The 17,972-nt window shown below is 43.0% G+C and overlaps 1 protein-coding gene across 1 annotated transcript in view; it reads right to left on the bottom strand.

Annotated features, from left to right (window-relative positions):
* The window catches only part of TNR (tenascin R), a 126,354-nt gene that overhangs the window by 7,257 nt on the left and 101,125 nt on the right, over positions 1-17,972 (bottom strand). The window contains exons 18-19 of the mRNA XM_063298490.1: positions 3,196-3,347; positions 414-510 (exon numbers count right to left, since the gene is read on the bottom strand). Of these exons, the coding sequence (XP_063154560.1) occupies positions 414-510; positions 3,196-3,347 (249 nt within the window). The remainder of the gene's footprint in view (positions 1-413; positions 511-3,195; positions 3,348-17,972) is intronic.

Genomic DNA, 17,972 nt, shown 5'->3' with positions numbered 1-17,972 from the left:
TTCAGCAGATAATGCTATGTGGCTGGGTGTGATACAATAAAATGGGTATGTATAGAACACAATGATTCCATATAATCTGAACACAGAGATGTCTGATTATCACATTCTGTGGAGGCAAAAGAGCAATTTGGCTTGCTCTGTTACCCCCAAAATAAGGTAGAAGCTGAGAACCCATTATATATCTTTCATAGCACATGGTTTATCATTAATAAAAATCACCGGCAGAACAAAGAATGAATACAGGTGGCAAGCCAAATAAACTATTTGCAGAGAGAACAAAGATTAAAAAGGGCAGTTGGGTGGGGAGTGCAGGGAGACAGATAGAAGATGTGTTCATGTTCTCAAAGGCTATGATGAGCAGGTATCTGGTTTCTCCACAGTGTCAGTGGCAAACAAAGTTAGTGATTTGTTACCCAGCCAGAACTCATCCTCCAGGTTTCCAAAGCCAATGCGATAGTCTGCCCATTTCCGAAAGAAATCAGTCAATCCATTCTGCCTTCTCTGGAAGACCTGCAAAGGTGAAAGATATGGTAAGAAATGAGAATAGTTGCAGTATGTCTTGCAGGAAAATGTGTGTTTTGTCTAAGAGAAGACATCAAGTGGAAAAAGTTGATGGGTTTAAAGCAGACATAAGAAATTCCAGGAAGTTTCTGAGCTGGTTGTACTCTTTCCTTACTTTCAGTGCACAAATTTATTTATTAGATTTTTAAACCACTGCAGTCTTTTTTGTTTTACCCTCAGCAGTTTACATACATAAAAACATCCACAATACAACAGTGTCAATGAAAAAAGTAAAACAGTAAAAATCATTACCACTGATTTCAATAAAAACACTTCAGTGACGTTAAATTAATTAATTAATTGATTGATTAATTGTCTTCTGGGACAGTTCGATTTTGACCAACTTCTGAACGACCAGCAGGTTGGGCAAGCCACAAGACAGCTTGTGGGAAAAGTATCTCTTCCTAGTCTCAGCCGTTCTAAATTTGTGGTGGTGGTGGGACCATCAGCAATTTTTCCCATGCAGTTTGTATTAGATGGATTAATTCTGGCCGAAGGAGTTAGTCCTGAAGGTATGATTATTCAGTGCTGAATGAATGCTGGTCATCATGCCATTTTATCTACCACTGTGCCAGCAGTCCTATAAACAACTGAAATACAATTTCTTCCTCAACTCTTCTCAGAAAATCAGGGATGCTTCCTAGATGAGAGGATACTCTGCTGGATGATCTCTCAAGTGATAGTATATTGAACTTAGACTATCTCTGCTCAGCTGTGAGAGCAGCAAAAGCAGGATTTTCCATTTCGAGCCAATCTTGAAATTCAGTCCAACCTGGAACGTGGGCAGCTTTATCTGTAAAAGCTTGAATATGAAATTGAATAAGCAGGCTTTGAAGTGGATGAAGTAGGAATACATTTTCCTCCAAGAATTTATACAGGCTGTGTAAAAAATGTTTGAATTGTATGGCCTTACTTGGCTTTATTTTTGCTTCTGCTACCTTTGACCGATCTTTTGAGGATGGCTAATCCACATCATTGGCTCCCTTACTCCTCTGCAGTTCTATGAACAGTGCAGCAACTTTCCCTTTTGGGAACCATATTTTTTTTATTTTGTGTGCCCCCGATGAACCTATTCTATCCTGAAATGAATCGCTGTGTCGGAGACACACAAAACGCACACACAAGGCCATAGGCCAGCAGAGACAAAGACAAGAAGTATGATCCAGGTGCCAGCCTTGTGTCTGAAAGGCCAAATGAAGCAAATGTAGCACAAGACGAGAGCCAGGTTTTAGAGCAGGTAGGCGCAAGTAAAGCAGATTGGGGCAAAGAATGCAGTAACAAGCCGTGGGTGGTTAAGTCTGATATTGTTTTATTAGGACAGTGGCATTCCTCTCAGCTCTTCTAGTGCAGCAGGGCTACCTGGCTGCAATATTTTTGCCAACCATTGTTAGAAGGCTGCTATGGGGCAGCAAGACCCAGGCCAATATCCAGAAAGTGTACCAGTGCTGCACAGAGAAGCTGCTGCAGACATTGCAGTCATATTACCCAGTTGGAACTTGATGGTATCTTGCCTTCAAGTATGTAATTCCACAATGAATGGCATCTTACTGTAAAACTCAAAGTGAAGGGTAGGCTTCTGTATTCTGAAAGGATAATACGCTCTACTTCACTAGGCCAGAAACAGGAGCAATCTAATCCCATTTATGGGTGGTCAGGCTCTATAATCACTGTGGCCCTTGCTCATTGGAAGATAGTTCCAGATATAAAAGTCATCAGTTAGGATCAATAGAAATAATGAGATCACTGAAAAATATCCTTTGAAGCAATATTTCTAGAATGCAAAAAGTGAATATTTATGAAATGAAAATATCAGCAATAAGGCTTTTTACCCACACCTTGATTAAAAATGAAACACATTTCCTTCTGAGATTAAATCACCTTACAGGTCTTCTGCCGGCTATCCTAGGTCCATGCATTCCCTCTAGCTGCAATATATTGAGCAGTGAACATGGAAATTTCACTGTTGATTAATTTCGTTGATAGAACCGTGAATCAGTTCCAGCTTCACTCCCAAAAGGAGCTTCAGTGTAAAACCAATCACAAGGAACCTGATTATTAACTTAGTCCTCAGGGCATGGAAAATAGAATATCTCAGCGAGATATTGTGATGTTTGATTCATATTTTTCTTTCCTGCCTTACATCCTTTATCTAAGGACCTTCGTACATGTAAAATACACTTACGCTTGGAAGTCACCCCTCCCCCCCGATACCTTTGCTTTCCAAAATAAGTTCTGTTTTGGAGATCAGCCATTTAAAATGGGTCTTCTTATCAATTTTTCCATCTACTGTTCTATACCAACATGTTTTCCCAAGCCACCCCAACCCTTAGAGTTTCATGCCAGTAGCCTCACAAACATGCCTCTGATAGACTAAATGTTCTTTCATGATTTAAGATTCTTTTAATGAAGCTCTGCTCTGCTATCTCTAATTTAAAAGTGAAGAGAAGAAAGAAGTTTGAAAAAAATGAACAAAGATAGTTAGTTTACCAAACATTCAAAACATAAATGGGTAGTTGTGAAGTGGGAAGTTGCACTACCCAGTGATACCATTTGTGTGCTAGACTAGATGCATTCATTTTCTTCTACTCATTGATAACTGAACTGGATAACGTGTGGTGTTGTTTATTCACTTACAATCCATCCACCGCCGTCTGTAGACATATCACAGTATACTTGCACTCTCTGGCTGAGATCCCCATTAAGGGAAATGGTGTAAACACCGCTCAAATTATCACCATTGATCAAATGCTGGGCACAGTCCTGAGGATTCATAAACACACGGCCTCCTGCAGATTAGGGCAATAACACAGCAGAAGAGAAATTGCAGTATCGTTTACATATTGTATTACCAGGTATACCATTCACAACTGATTAAGATCAATGAGGAAAGCCACATCCTGTGAGTTTACTTCAAAGAGGGTAAATATGGTCCTTAATATGAATAACACTAGTTTTTTGCTGATAACTAGGGGTGTGATCTAAGGATCACTTCTAATTTTATAGTAAGAAATTATTCAGAACTATAGAGGACCTTGGTCCATGTTTACTTTAATAGCTCTATACTCTAGCACCAGTTCTCAATGAGGAAAGTTTTCTGATCTTTTTTGCTGGGACTTTCTAGATTCAAAGCATGCCTCTGCCACTGTTCTTCCACATTTACCTTCTGCTATTTTGCATATATCAGTCCAAGACTTTTATCCTCCCATGCCAGGCCTAGCTTGATTGCCCTATTCATGTTAATGGCTGTAACCATTCAGTTCAAAGCCACTTAAATCCTAACATCCTCTGATCCTTAATCAAGACTGGGTGAAACCTGATCCAAAGAGATCCCAGAGTTCCTGCAGGGAATGTGGATTGCCAGAAATCTGCAGGTTGTTAGAGCAGCTGAAAAAATGCAAGACTTTTTACCCTCCCACTCCTGACATTTCCTTACAATCTACTTATGTGAAAGGTGAAAGGTCCCCTGTGCAAGCACCGAGTCATGTCTGACCCTTTGGGGGGATGCCGCTTTTGTGTCCCCCCAAAGGGTCTTGTCAGACTATAGCGGTTTTCTTGGCAGACTATAGAGTGGGGTGGTTTGCCATTGCTTTCCCCAGTCGTCGCCTTCCCCAGCAAGCCGGGTACTCATTTTACTGACCTCGGAAGAATGGAAGGCTGAGTTGACCTGAGCCGGCTACCCGAGAATCCAGCTTCCACTGGGATCAAACTCGGGTCGTGGGGAGAGTTTCAGTTGCAATACTGCCACTACCACTCTGCGTCACACAAGGCTCAACAATCTACTTACCTTTTCATAATTCCTCATCATTCTCAGCAGCCAGCAATAACTTCATGTCCATTTCTATTGTACAGTAATCTACTACCCCTTAGCATGTGCTTGTCCTAAAATAATGATGCTATTTTGGAGTGTAAGAAAACACTGGAATGCCATGAGTTAAGCTGCCTATGAAATGGATTCAAATACTTTTTAAAAAAATAAGAATCAAATAGCCAATGACCTACGGGCTCTCCCTAAATTAGGGAGGACTCATAATGAGCTGTTTCAGTATGGTTTGGCTGGGCCCCTTTTGTTTAGGGGCATCTGAGGGAGTAAAAAATGTCAAGATGGTGGGCATGCCCATGTGATCAAAGCCCCACCGCTTTTAATGTTTGTAATGTACATTAAAAAAAGGGATGGGCTTCAATCATGTGGGGTATACCCACCAACTTGACTTTTTGACCCTGTCTTCAGACTCCTGCTTTAGTTCATTCATTGGGGTCTACAGTCATTAGTGAAGATCTATATGAACAGATTCAAACCAGTTAAGATTATCTGGAAAAAAATGCTCAAAGTTCAAAAGAACAAATCATGTTCTAGAGGGAAGTTACCTGCTTAGATGGGAAGTACTATGTTTTTCCTGTAAAAAGCAGGCTGAGGGAGAGAGCCCAAGACTGTCAGTTTTCCAGTCAGGGTACACCAGAACCAGAGCTGTTACCTAGCCACTTTGAGGAGGTTCGTGCAGCCTGGCTGCTAATTTTTTTCTATACCCCTTGGCAGTGCTGGATCAGGGCAAGTAGCCAACCAGCAGTGATACTGAGGCTGGATGAGCTGCCCACCAGGTCCCACCTCCCTCTGCTGTGGCCCCGTTTCTGCCAACCCTAATCCCAGGATTTTCTCTCTGGGCTTCAGCTGCTCACTGTACAGAGGCACCATGCTCAGTCGGTGGAAGAAACCAGAGAAGAAGAGCTTAGGCTCTGACTCAGTTACTTGCTAGTTGGACATTCCAGGGGGAAAAACCTTCTAGACTGTACAATTAAAAAGATGCAAAATATAAGAATTTAATGCATTGTTCAAGTCAATAGAAAAATGGCCTGGAGTCCAAAGAGTAGCACATTGAAGTCAAAGAAAGATAAAAGCACAGGGTTCAGAGAGTGACATGGGAAACGGGGGGAGTTTAAGGTGGGAAGGAAGGCATAAAGACTCTTGCTGAAACAAAGAAGGCCAAAATTTTGAAGGCTTCTTGCCATGGCAGAGAAAGAAACTTAGAAGAAGTGTTGTTGTTTATTTGTTTAGTCGCTTCTGACTCTTCGTGACTTCATGGACCAGCCCACGCCAGAGCTTCCTGTTGGTCGTCAACACCCCCAGCTCCCCCAGGGACGAGTCCGTCACCTCTAGAATATCATCTATCCATCTTGCCCTTGATCGGCCCCTCTTCCTTTTGCCTTCCACTCTCCCTAGCATCATCATCTTCTCCAGGCTGTCCTGTCTTCTCATTATGTGGCCAAAGTATTTCAGTTTTGCCTTTAATATCATTCCCTCAAGTGAGCAGTCTGGCTTTATTTCCTGGAGGATGGATTGGTTTGATCTTCTTGCAGTCCAAGGCACTCTCAGAATTTTCCTCCAACACCATTAGAAGAAGTAACACACATATATGCCAAGGGAGAACACCTTTTGCACACGTGCCAGTTCACTTGGGAATTGAGAAATAAATCACTTTTCCTTTACAGTTTGTACACAGGAAACAGGGTGACAGACAAACAAGCCCAGACTGTTTTTGAGTTAACAAAGATGTTTCAAGGAATTACTGATGACAAGCTTAAGCCATTTGCTTTGAATGACAAAAGGAATGGCCCATGATGACTCTGGCAGGATAACCTTATACCCTTTTGCCACATCAGCCATTGTTTTCCCATGACCCCCAGCAATCAGCAACGCAAACGGGAAATGCTGAGAGGGATGTCTCTGCAACCTTCCTTTGAGAAGGTTAGCCTTGGGTCCTGTTAATACTATTTGTGTTCCATATTGCTACTAGAATTGCTGTACACAGGATATTATTGAAGAGACCATTGAAGGCACCCCACTTTCCTGCAAACTGGGATCCCTTTCCCATCCAAACCCCTTCTAGTGCATGAAATCCTCAGGTGTACCTTGGAAGAGAACTGTTCCCTGCAGTCAGTATTTTTGAACTCCTGACTTGACCATAGTATTGAGTTTGCAGAAACCTTGAGCCAAATAAGGGGTACAGTTTAGAGTCAGGGGAAAGCAAATCACATAAAAATCCTGCCCACAGACCTACAAGTAACTTTGGGATCTTCCTGGTTCAAAATGTTAGATCAATTGTGCTTCTACAGATAGCTAAGACTTTGTAAATGGGAAACAAATGATTATGCTGCTGTAAGGTATCATGACTTCAGCAAAGGATTGTTACCTTGTCGTGGTGCTGGAGCTTGAGCACCTCAATGATGCCATGAGCTAAACCGTGAAGGGCCACCCAAGACGGGAAGGTCATGACAGAGAGGTCAGACTAAATGCGATCCCTGGGGAAGGTAATGGCAACCCACCACAGTATTCTTGCCATGAAAACTCAATGGATCAGTACAACCAGAGATATGTCGGTATACCATCAGAAGATGAGACCCCCAGGTCGGAAGGTGATCAAAATGCTACTGGGGAGGAACAGAGGATGAGTTCAACTAGCCCCAGACGTGATGTGACGCAGCTAGCTCAAAGCCGAAAGGACGTCTAGCGGCCGACGGTGGTGGTGGTGAATGGCGAATCCGATGTTCTAAGGATCAACACACCATTGGAACCTGGCATGTAAGATCTATGAGCCAGGGCAAATTGGATGTGGTTATTGGTGAGATGTGAAGGTTGAAGATAGACATTTTGGGCGTCAGTGAACTGAAATGGACTGGAATGGGCCACTTCACATCAAATGACCACCAGATCTACTACTGTGGACAAGAGGACCACAGAAGAAATGGAGTAGCCTTCATAATTAATAGTAAAGTGGCTAAAGCAGTGCTTGGATACAATCCAAAAAACAATAGAATGATCTCAATTCAAATTCAGGGCAAGCCATCTAACATCACAGTGATCCAAATATATGCCCCAACCACAGTTACTGAAGAAGCTGAATTAGAGCAGTTCTATGAGGATCTGCAGCACCTACTCGACAACACGCTTAAAAGAGATGTTATTTTCATCACAGGAGACTGGAATGCTAAGGTGGGCAGTCAAATGACACCTGGAATTACAGGTCAGCATGGCCTGGGAGAACAAAACGAAGCAGGACATAGACTGATAGAATTTTGCCAAGACAACTCACTCTGCATAACAAACACTCTCTTCCAACAACCTAAGAGACGGCTTTATACATGGACTTCACCAGATGGACAACACCAAAATCAGATTGACTACATCCTTTGCAGCCAAAGGTGGTGGACATCTATACAGTCGGTAAAAACAAGACCTGGAGCTGACTGTAGTTCCAATCACGAACTTCTTATTGCACAATTTAGGATCAGACTCAAGAGACTAGGGAAGACCCACAGATCAGCTAGATATGAGCTCACTAATATTCCTAAGGAATACGCAGTGGAGGTGAAGAATAGATTTAAGGGACTGGACTTAGTAGATAGGGTCCCAGAAGAACTATGGACAGAAGTTCGCAACATTGTTCAGGAGGCGGCAACAAAATACATCCCAAAGAAAGAGAAAACCAAGAAGGCAAAATGGCTGTCTGCTGAGACACTAGAAGTAGCCCGAGAAAGAAGGAAAGCAAAAGGCAACAGTGATAGGGGGAGATATGCCCAATTAAATGCAAAATTCCAGAGGTTAGCCAGAAGAGATAAGGAATTATTTTTATACAAGAATGCGTGGAAGTGGAAGAAGACAATAGAATAGGAAGGACAAGAGACCTCTTCCAGAAAATTAGAAACATTGGAGGTAAATTCCAGGCAAAAATGGGTATGATCAAAAACAAAGATGGCAAGGACCTAACAGAAGAAGAAGAGATCAAGAAAAGGTGGCAAGAATATACAGAAAACCTGTATAGGAAGGATAACAATATCGGGGATAGCTTTGACAGTGTGGTCAATGAGCTAGAGCCAGACATCCTGAAGAGTGAGGTTGAATGGGCCTTAAGAAGCATTGCTAATAACAAGGCAGCAGGAGATGACAGCATCCCAGCTGAACTGTTCAAAATCTTGCAAGATGATGCTGTCAAGGTAATGCATGCTATATGCCAGCAAATTTGGAAAACACAAGAATGGCCATCAGATTGGAAAAAATCAACTTATATCCCCATACCAAAAAAGGGAAACACTAAAGAATGCTCAAACTATCGAACAGTAGCACTCATTTCACATGCCAGTAAGGTAATGCTCAAGATCCTGCAAGGTAGACTTTAGCAATTCATGGAGCGGGAATTGCCAGATGTACAAGTTGGGTTTAGAAAAGGCAGAGGAACTAGGGACCAAATTGCCAATATCCAATGGATAATGGAAAAAGCCAGGGAGTTTCAGAAAAACATCTATTTCTGTTTTATTGACTATTCTAAAGCCTTTGACTGTGTGGACCATAACAAATGGTGGCAAGTTCTTAGTGGTATGGGGATACCAAGTCATCTTGTATGCCTCCTGAAGAATCTGTATAACAACCAAGTAGCAACAGTAAGAACAGACCACGGAACAACAGACTGGTTTAAGATTGGGAAAGGAGTACGGCAGGGCTGTATACTCTCACCCTACCTATTCAACTTGTATGCAGAACACATCATGCGACATGCTGGGCTTGAGGAATCCAAGGCTGGAGTTAAAATCACTGGAAGAAACATTAACAATCTCAGATATGCAGATGATACCACTCTGATGGCTGAAAGCGAAGAGGAACTGAGGAGCCTTATGATGAAGGTGAAAGAAGAAAGTGCAAAAGCTGGCTTGCAGCTAAACCTCAAAAAAACCAAGATTATGGCAACCAGCATGATTGATAACTGGCAAATAGAGGGAGAAAATGTAGAAGCAGTGAAAGACTTTGTATTTCTAGGTGCAAAGATTACTGCAGATGCTGACTGCAGTCAGGAAATCAGAAGACGCTTAATCCTTGGAAGAAGAGCAATGACAAATCTCGATAAAATAGTTAAGAGCAGAGACATCACACTGACAACAAAGGTCCGCATAGTTAAAGCAATGGTGTTCCCCATAGTAACATATGGCTGCGAGAGCTGGACCATAAGGAAGGCTGAGAGAAGGAAGTTCGATGCTTTTGAACTGTGGTGTTGGAGGAAAATTCTGAGTGCCTTGGACTGCAAGAAGATTAGACCAGTCCATACTCCAGGAAATAAAGCCAGACTGCTCACTTGAGGGAACGATATTAAAGGCAAAACTGAAATACTTTGGCCACATAATGAGAAGACAGGACACCCTGGAGAAGATGATGATGCTAGGGAGAGTGGAGGGCAAAAGGAAGAGGGGCCGACCAAGGGCAAGGTGGATGGATGATATTCTAGAGGTGACGGACCCGTCCCTGGGGGAGCTGGGGGTGTTGACGACCGACAGGAAGCTCTGGCGTGGGCTGGTCCATGAAGTCACAAAGAGTCGGAAGCGACTGAATGAATAAACAACAACAAAGGTACCATGAAGAATAATGTATACATTTATTCATGTATACTTTATGTGCCAGTTAATGATTGAACTATATCAAATAATTTTAGTTGTTTTGTATATATTTTGTTTGCCTCTGCTTCTCAAGAAATGGAGCAAGAGTTTTGCAGGGCACTCCAAACAGTTCCTCATTGCTTTAATGACAACAAACACATGCAGTTTTTTTCTCTGGGACAAATCTTGCTCATAGAATTTCCTTTTTCTTTCTTTGTTCACAGATACTTCCACATTTTTCACTGTGCCAAGAGACATTTACATTTTATAACAGTCAAGCCACTTGTACTCCCTACCCCACTCCATGGGGATTACTTGTTTTTCATTTATATTCATACCTTTAAAACTCTAAACAGACCTTGGAAGAGATGGGTGACATTAAAAATAATGTTTTCTTTGTGCTACTTGTAATGTATTTCCCTAAAGGTTTCTATACATATGAACAACAAAGGACAGATAGTTATTAACAAGATGGAAGGAATAAAAGGACTTGGTTACATTTCCAGTAAACATGAGCAGGCACAACACTTTCAATGTACAGCCAGGGAATTTCCTTTTTGTTAATCATACCTTATTGTTCTGGAAAGCATTACCCGATTTTAATCAGACTGGTGTCTTGAGATGTGTTTTTTTTATGGTCAGACTACACATTATATTAAAGCTATATTTGACTCCTGTATCTGGCATTTTAACACTTGCAGGAATGGAAAAGTGAGAACAATCTAAGGTAGGGTTGCAGTGTAAAATACTTTTTTCTCCCTTACTCTTTCCCTCTGTTGCATTCCTCCTGAAAAAGCTGTTAAATGCTGTGCGGCCAAATCTGTTATTTTTCTACAAATAGCAGTTTTCAGCAAGAAACTGCACAAAGGTTAACTCCTATGGGGTTGTCATTGTGTTTTATAAGGAAAAGGACGTGAGGAACCCAAGCAGGGGATTCAGACCTCCCTTTAAATAACATATAGCTTGACCCATAGGAATCTGGAAATTGTTACTTTCAGCGTGCTTATTTACAGTATACGTGATTCAGCCATTTCCAAGAATGACCCTTTGATCTCTATTAGGTGAGACTGAGAAGTATGTAGTGAATTGAACAATCAACCCAGAGGTGCTGGGAGTTCGGTGGCATGTAAATTTAATTATAAATCAAGTATAAATAAAACCCAGTAAAACATAAGGTTATAAAGCTTTCCCACTTTTTATATTAGTATATGCCTAGTCAGGAAACCCTGAGTTCAGTAAGTGATTCTACTGTTCATTCAACATACTAATTAGGCTTATTTGGTCTCAGGACCCCACATACCCCTGAAAGCTTTAGATACAGTCCCTATAGCACTCTTGAAAAGTTGCCAGCAAATGGCAATTTTTAATGTGATAGGAGGAAAGATTTGAATATATATATTTATTTATTTTATTTTATTTATCAAATTTGTCACTGCCCATCTCCTCCCACCAGGGGGACTCTATATAAGGAGCGATCAATTGTTATATTAATTTTAAATTAAATAAGATTTCATTTGCATGCTATATCTTCCCATTTCTTTGTCTTGGTATCACTCGCTTTTTGAAATGTGGCCCGTGGTCTGAAAAATATTACATTAGCTGCCCTGTGTGATGAAGAATATACCCAACATTGTCCTGGATATGAGTAATAATGCTGACAGCATTTAAGCCAGACTCTAAGTAACATATGAGAGCCCCATAATTCCCACAAAGAGACTAAAAAGTTAGAATTGCTAAAGAATTCCTGTGAATTATTTTTTGATCATCAAATTCTTTTTGGGATAACTACTAAATGAACTTACTAAATAATCAAAGTTCCTTCTGATATTTAGTATTACTTTTTTTGTTATTTTGCAGTTCCATACTGTGGAGGACTCTAAAGTAGTGTATAATGTACTACATTTGTTGGTGGATTTGTTTTTATGTTTTTTGCTTCAACTTATTTTATTTTTATCTTTTAATCTTTATTGACAAGACTAAGACAACTTATGTTATTGGTTAGCATATAAATACTAGTAAGTTAGCAAATAAATAATAAACAAGCATTGTTTTCATATCTGGAGTCAAAACTATTTAAAATGAAAGTTAGTTGTATTTCAATTCCATTAACACAAATGTGTCTCATTAGTTAAAAATGATGCTTATCTACAAAATAATTTAAAGCTTGAATTCATTAATTAATTGATTAAAGTGAAGAGTTCATCAATTAACCAATTACTGTAAAGTGAAATTATTTTATTGACAATTAAAGTGGGGGCAGAGAAGACTAAGGACAACAGAACCAAGTGGTAGAAAGTTGGATCAGCAAAACCTTTATGAAAGGAGGAGCTTTTAATAGACTTGATTGATAACAGGATTTAAATGAGGTATAGTCTTCAAGACACAGGGAGCAGTTCAGCGGAAGGTACATAAAAAACTGAAGTAAAAGAGAAACAGCTGCTAAGTGGAAAAAATGAAAAGCAAAGGGGCAGGAGTTATTTTCTGGGACACTGAACTTTACAGCTAAAACAAAACACTAAGGAGCCCATATATCTGTTGTTTTCTTAATGCAGTTGGGAGTTGAGGGACCCAAGTTTGTGGATCAATAAAAGCTGTTTTGTCTGTAGTATGTTTTACTCTAGAAATGGAACATCAAGTAGAGGGGAAGATGAACAAATCCTGGTATGGTAGGGGAAGAAATAAATTGTGAAAAACTACAGAGAAACCTGGCTGTTTGTTGAAAGATCCACTGATACTTGCCATTCATGGGGAAATTAGGAATGGATGGCTAGTAATCTGGGATCCAAACTAATCTGCAAACAATTATATCCTCTTGTATTCACCATAGTTAATCTTTTTAGGAATGGAGCCTAAAGTACTTCATAGTTCATAAATATTAGTTTGAAATCAATACAATTTTCATTCTAAAGCACTGTGGCAGATGGAACCCTGAAGTGAAGACCTAAGTGGACCAGTGAGCCCCCTGGAGCAGGGAGTTGAGCGCCCTGCTGGGGTCCCTCCAGTGTGATGAGCTGGATACTCCCTCCCTGGTGTGAGAGATGGGGAGGGAGCCCGAGGGTGAATGAGGGATGTATGTGAGGATCCTCCCTCCTGAGTGAGAGTCAGGGAGGAGGAGAAGTGAGTGTGGCGCCCCCTGCTGGCTAGTGAGAGAGGCCGGTGAAGGGGGTGCAGTAAGTGTAGGAATGATGGTCAAGTCCCCGCAGCGGTGAGAGCATGAGCTGGAGTACTGGGGGGCTTGCCAGGGGTGAGCTCTGGGGAATTTAGGGCGGGTTGCTCTATTCAGGTGGTGACAGGGCAGGGGCACATTGGCGGGAGTCAGAGGGTGGCCATCTTTGGGGAAGACGCCTCCCCGACGTTTGGTACCAGTGGCATGTTCCGCCCCTCTGTGCTCAGACCCGGGCCCTGGACAGCAGACCCATGGAGGCCCTGGCTTTCGGCTGCTGCTTCTTAACGCCAGGTCGGTTAACAACAAGGCCGCCCTTATACATGATTTGATCATTGAGGAGGGGGCAGACATGCATTACTGATTAATGGCGTGCATTACCAAGACCTGGCTGGGCCCTGAAGCGGGGTGTGCCCTTTTCAGAAATGTGCCCAGCTGGGTTTACGGCATGGCACCAGCAGAGCCTCCAGGGCAGGGGAGGAGGGTTGGCTGTTGTTATCTGGGAATCGCTAGTGGCCTTCAGGGCTGCTGCTCCACAAGTGGCTGGTTGTGAGACCCTGCTTCTGAAGTTGGGCTCCTGAGAAGAGCTGGGATTGTTGCTACTGTACCAGCCTCCCTGCCGCATAGCAGCCTCCCTGTCTGAGCTGCTGGAGGCTGTCTCGGGGTTGGCAGTGGAGTTTCCTGGACTCATGGTTCTGGGGGACTTCAACCTGCCATCCCTGGGACATGCCTCGGAGGTGGCTTGGGAGTTCATGGCCACCATGGTGGCCCTGGGCCTGTCCCAGATTATTCAGGACCCAACTCGAGACAGTGGCCTCACACCGGACTTGGTTTTCTTGTCAGAGCAGTGGCAACGTGACCTGAAGGGAGAGTTAAATCTGTCTCCACTGTCATGGTCATATCATGCCCCGGTGGCCTTGAGATTCTCCTATGCCACCTCCCTCTGCAGGGAGGCAGGTCCTATTCAGTTGGTCTGCCCCCCGGTGACTGATGGACCCAATGGGGTTTCAGAGAGAGCTGGGGGTTATTCCTGAGGATCTGCTGCATGGTCCAGCAGAGACCCTGGCTGCTGCCTGAAATAGGGAGGCAGCGGGGGCCTTGGACAGGATCGTGCCTGTGCAACCTCTCTTGTCCCATCAAACCCGACACTCATCGTGGTTTGCGGAGGAGTTGAGGGTTCTGAAGAGGAGTAAGAGACGTCTAGAGTGCTGCTAGAGAAAGACAAGGACCGAACCCGACTGAACACAAGCTATAACCGCTATTAAGGCCTACCTTGTGGTGGTAAGAGCAGCAAAATGTCAATATTTCTCCTCTTTTATTGCATCTGCAGAATGCTGCCTGATGGCCCTGTTTAAGATCACTCGATCTCTTCTGGGGAAGGTGGGTCCAGTAACTCACCTACAGGGCTGTGCAGAGGAGTTTTTTGGGCATCTGGAGGATGAAATCACTTGGATCCATTCCAAGTTGGATACCAAGTGTGTGGCATGGCCTGTGGAGATACCTGGGAAGTGCACTTACCCAGTTATCTGGGAACAGTTTGACCCTGTTGGGCCTGAGGAAGTGGACAGGGTTCTCCAGACTGTAAATGCTACCACTCCTGGCTGTTGAAAGCAGCTCGGGAGGTGACGTGTGGGTGGGTCCAGGCATTGGTAAATTCATCCTTGGGGGAGGGAGTATTTTTGGCTGTCTTTAAAGAGGCGCTGGTGCACCCCTCCTCAAGAAACCGTCACTGGATCCCACCATACTGGACAATTTTCGTCCAGTCTCCCACCTCCCCTTTTTAGGGAAGGTGGTTGAGAAAGTGGTGGCATTGCAGCTGTAGAGGATCCTGGATGAAAATGATTATCTGGACCCTTTTCAGTCAGTTTTCAGGCCCGGATATGGGATGGAAACAGCTTTGGTCGCACTTTTGGATGATCTCTGGCAGGAGCGGGATGGGGGCAGTGCATCCATCCTGGCTCTCCTTGACCTCTCAGCAGCTTTCGATACCATTGATCATTGTATCCTTTTGGGTCAGCTCAGGGAGTTGGGGGTGGGTGGTGCAGTTTTGGGCTGGTCCCAATTGGTGTAGATAGGGAGCAAGAGATCCAGCCTGTGGCCCCTCCTTTGTGGGGTGCCTCAGGGTTCAGTCTGCTCTCTGCTCCTTTTTAACATCTATATGGAATCGCTGGGTGAGATCATCTGTTGCCAAGGGGTGAGGTATCATCAATATGCGGATGATACTCAGCTATACAGTACATCTCCATCCCTGGTGATGTAAGTGATGCTATAACCACCCTTTCTCGGTGCCTGGAGGCTGTAGGGGTCTTGATGGGGAACAACAGGCTTCAGCTGAACCCTGGTAAGATAGAGTGACTGTGGGTTGGGGGCTCCCAGGTATCTGGGAATTTACCATCTTTGATTCTGGATGGGGTTGCACTGGCCCAGATAGACCTGGTGCAGAACCTTGGGGTTCTCCTGGATTCATGGCTCCTGCTTTAAGAGCAGGTAGCAGTCATGGCCAGGGGAGCCTTTGCCCAACTTCATGTTGTGCCTCAGCTACACTCCTTCCTGGATTGGGAGTCCCTCTGAACAGTCACTCATGCCCTGGTCATCTTGCGCATAGACTACTGCAATGAGCTCTACATAGGGCTACCCTTGAAGAGTATCCAGAAGCTACAGCTGGTGCAGAATGCGGCCGCGTGAGCAGCCTTAGGAGCCCCAAGGAGGGCACATATAACACCGTTGCTGCGCGAGCTGCATTGGGTGCCAGTTTGCTTCCAGGTCCAATTCAAGGTGTTGGTTATCACCTTTAAAGCCCTACATGGCATGGGTCCAGGTTACCTGAGGGACCGCCTTACCCCCATTACGTCAACCTGTCCCACCCAGTCAGGCAGAGAGGGCATGCTATGGACCCTGCCCATGAGAGATTGTCAATTGGCAGGGTCCAGGAAGAGGGCCTTCTCTGCCATAGCCCCTGCCCTCTGGAACAAGTTTATTTATTTGTTTTTCAAATTATATCACTGCTCATCTGCCCCGAAAAGTTGCCCCAGAGATAAGGCAGGCCCCCACTCTCCCGGCCTTCTGAAAGGGGGCCACGACTTGGCTGCGCCACATTGCTTGGGGGGGAAGGGGGGATAGTCTGTCATGGGAGTGGTTGGCACCTTGATGCAGCCCTGGGAAATTTTATTAAGATCAGTCTTGGATTTTATATTTTATATTTTATAGTTTATAGTTTATAGTTTATAGTTTTATGTATATTTATGTTTTTATATGAATCTGTTTTATGATATTTTAATTTTGTATTGTTTTAATTCACTTGTAAACCTCCCAGAGTTGTTTCTTGAGATGGGCAGTGTAGAAATATGATAAATAAATAAATAAAGCAATCCTTTCCAAGCTGGGTGCTCTCTAGATGTATGGATTTCAACTGCAAGACTTCTCAACAACGGCTATGCTGGCTAGTGAATTCTGGGAGTTGGTCCATACATCTGGAGGCCCAGATTGGAAAAGGGTGCTGTATGGTATGTTAAGTTTATCATCTCTATATTGCACTTGGAAGGCTGACTGAGAGCATGTAGTTTGCCAAGATTGCACTGGATTGGTTCTTGGTCCTGGGTCCCTATTGTCTTAAAACTCATGCATCTAGGGATGGGGATTGTTCTAAAATCTATCCTCATCACAGCACGTCCCTTGTTATAGTCTATTAAGAATCTATACTCTTAAAAATATAGAAATTGGTTGTCCTGGTGTAAATCAAAGGATACCAAGAAGCTGGAAAGAATTTAGAGAAGAGCAACAAAGATGGTAAGGGGCTCGGAGGCTAAAATGCTACAAAGATCAGTTAAAGGAAATTGGTGTGTTTAGCTTAGAGAAGGCTAATGGGAGACACGATAGCAATCATCCAATACATGAAGAAATGTCACAGGGAAGAGGGTGTGAATTTATTCTCTAGAGCACCCAAGGGTAAGACCCAAAGGGTGGAAGCTTTACAAACTTGAAATGAGGAGGAATTTCCTGACTGTGATAGCTCTTAAGCAGTGGAACAGCCTGCTTCCTGAAATCGTAGGTGCTCTATCATTGGTAGTTTTCAAGAGAAGATTGGACAGCCATTTGTCCAGGATGTTATGAGGATTTCTGCACTGGACAGGGGGTTGGACTAGAAGACCTCTACTCTACAGTCCCTTCCAACCCTATGATTCTATGAAAAGAGATCAACCAAGTGAAAAGAAGTATACAAACATGCTATATCTAATTATACCAAGTGATTTGATATGCTTTAAGTAAGCTGGAAGCATTGTTCTGAAAACTCTGCTTTTATCCTTTGCAACAAACTTGCCTTAATCCTTTATACCAACTGAAGTGGAAGGAAGAATAATACAGCAGCCATTGATCTATAGCTATATAAAGCAAGTAGGGTTTGTGTCTGTTGATAGCTACTGTTGTTAACTGATGCTTCAAAGGCCTTTTTATCTGTCTCAGTGAAGCATAGGTCTGCAATGGGTCCAAAGGAATTCCTTTTAGGCTGGTAGATATAAGCACATACAGAGCGATCTCGGTTCTAAATGGGTGGACAGCGCTTTCCTTTTTGTTATCTCTTCCAAACACTTTAATACAAATGGAATTGGATTTGATCATTTTTGAGCACTGCGTTCTAAAGAAGTAATTTCACACAGCTATCCTTCTGTTCTGCTCTTATTCACAATGTGTTTACAGAATAGCATCTTCCTAAAGAGAGATTCCTCGCTCGCACCTGGATTATAACAATGTGCTGCTTAAGCTGACACTTCAACAAAAAAGGAAACATTCAGATTGTAGAGTTAGATACTCATTTTTTTAAAAAAAAGATGCGTGT

The sequence above is a fragment of the Candoia aspera genome, chromosome 3, assembly GCF_035149785.1.
Source record: "Candoia aspera isolate rCanAsp1 chromosome 3, rCanAsp1.hap2, whole genome shotgun sequence".
Classification (NCBI taxonomy): Eukaryota; Metazoa; Chordata; class Lepidosauria; order Squamata; family Boidae; genus Candoia; species Candoia aspera.
This window is presented reverse-complemented; position numbering and strand designations above follow the sequence as displayed.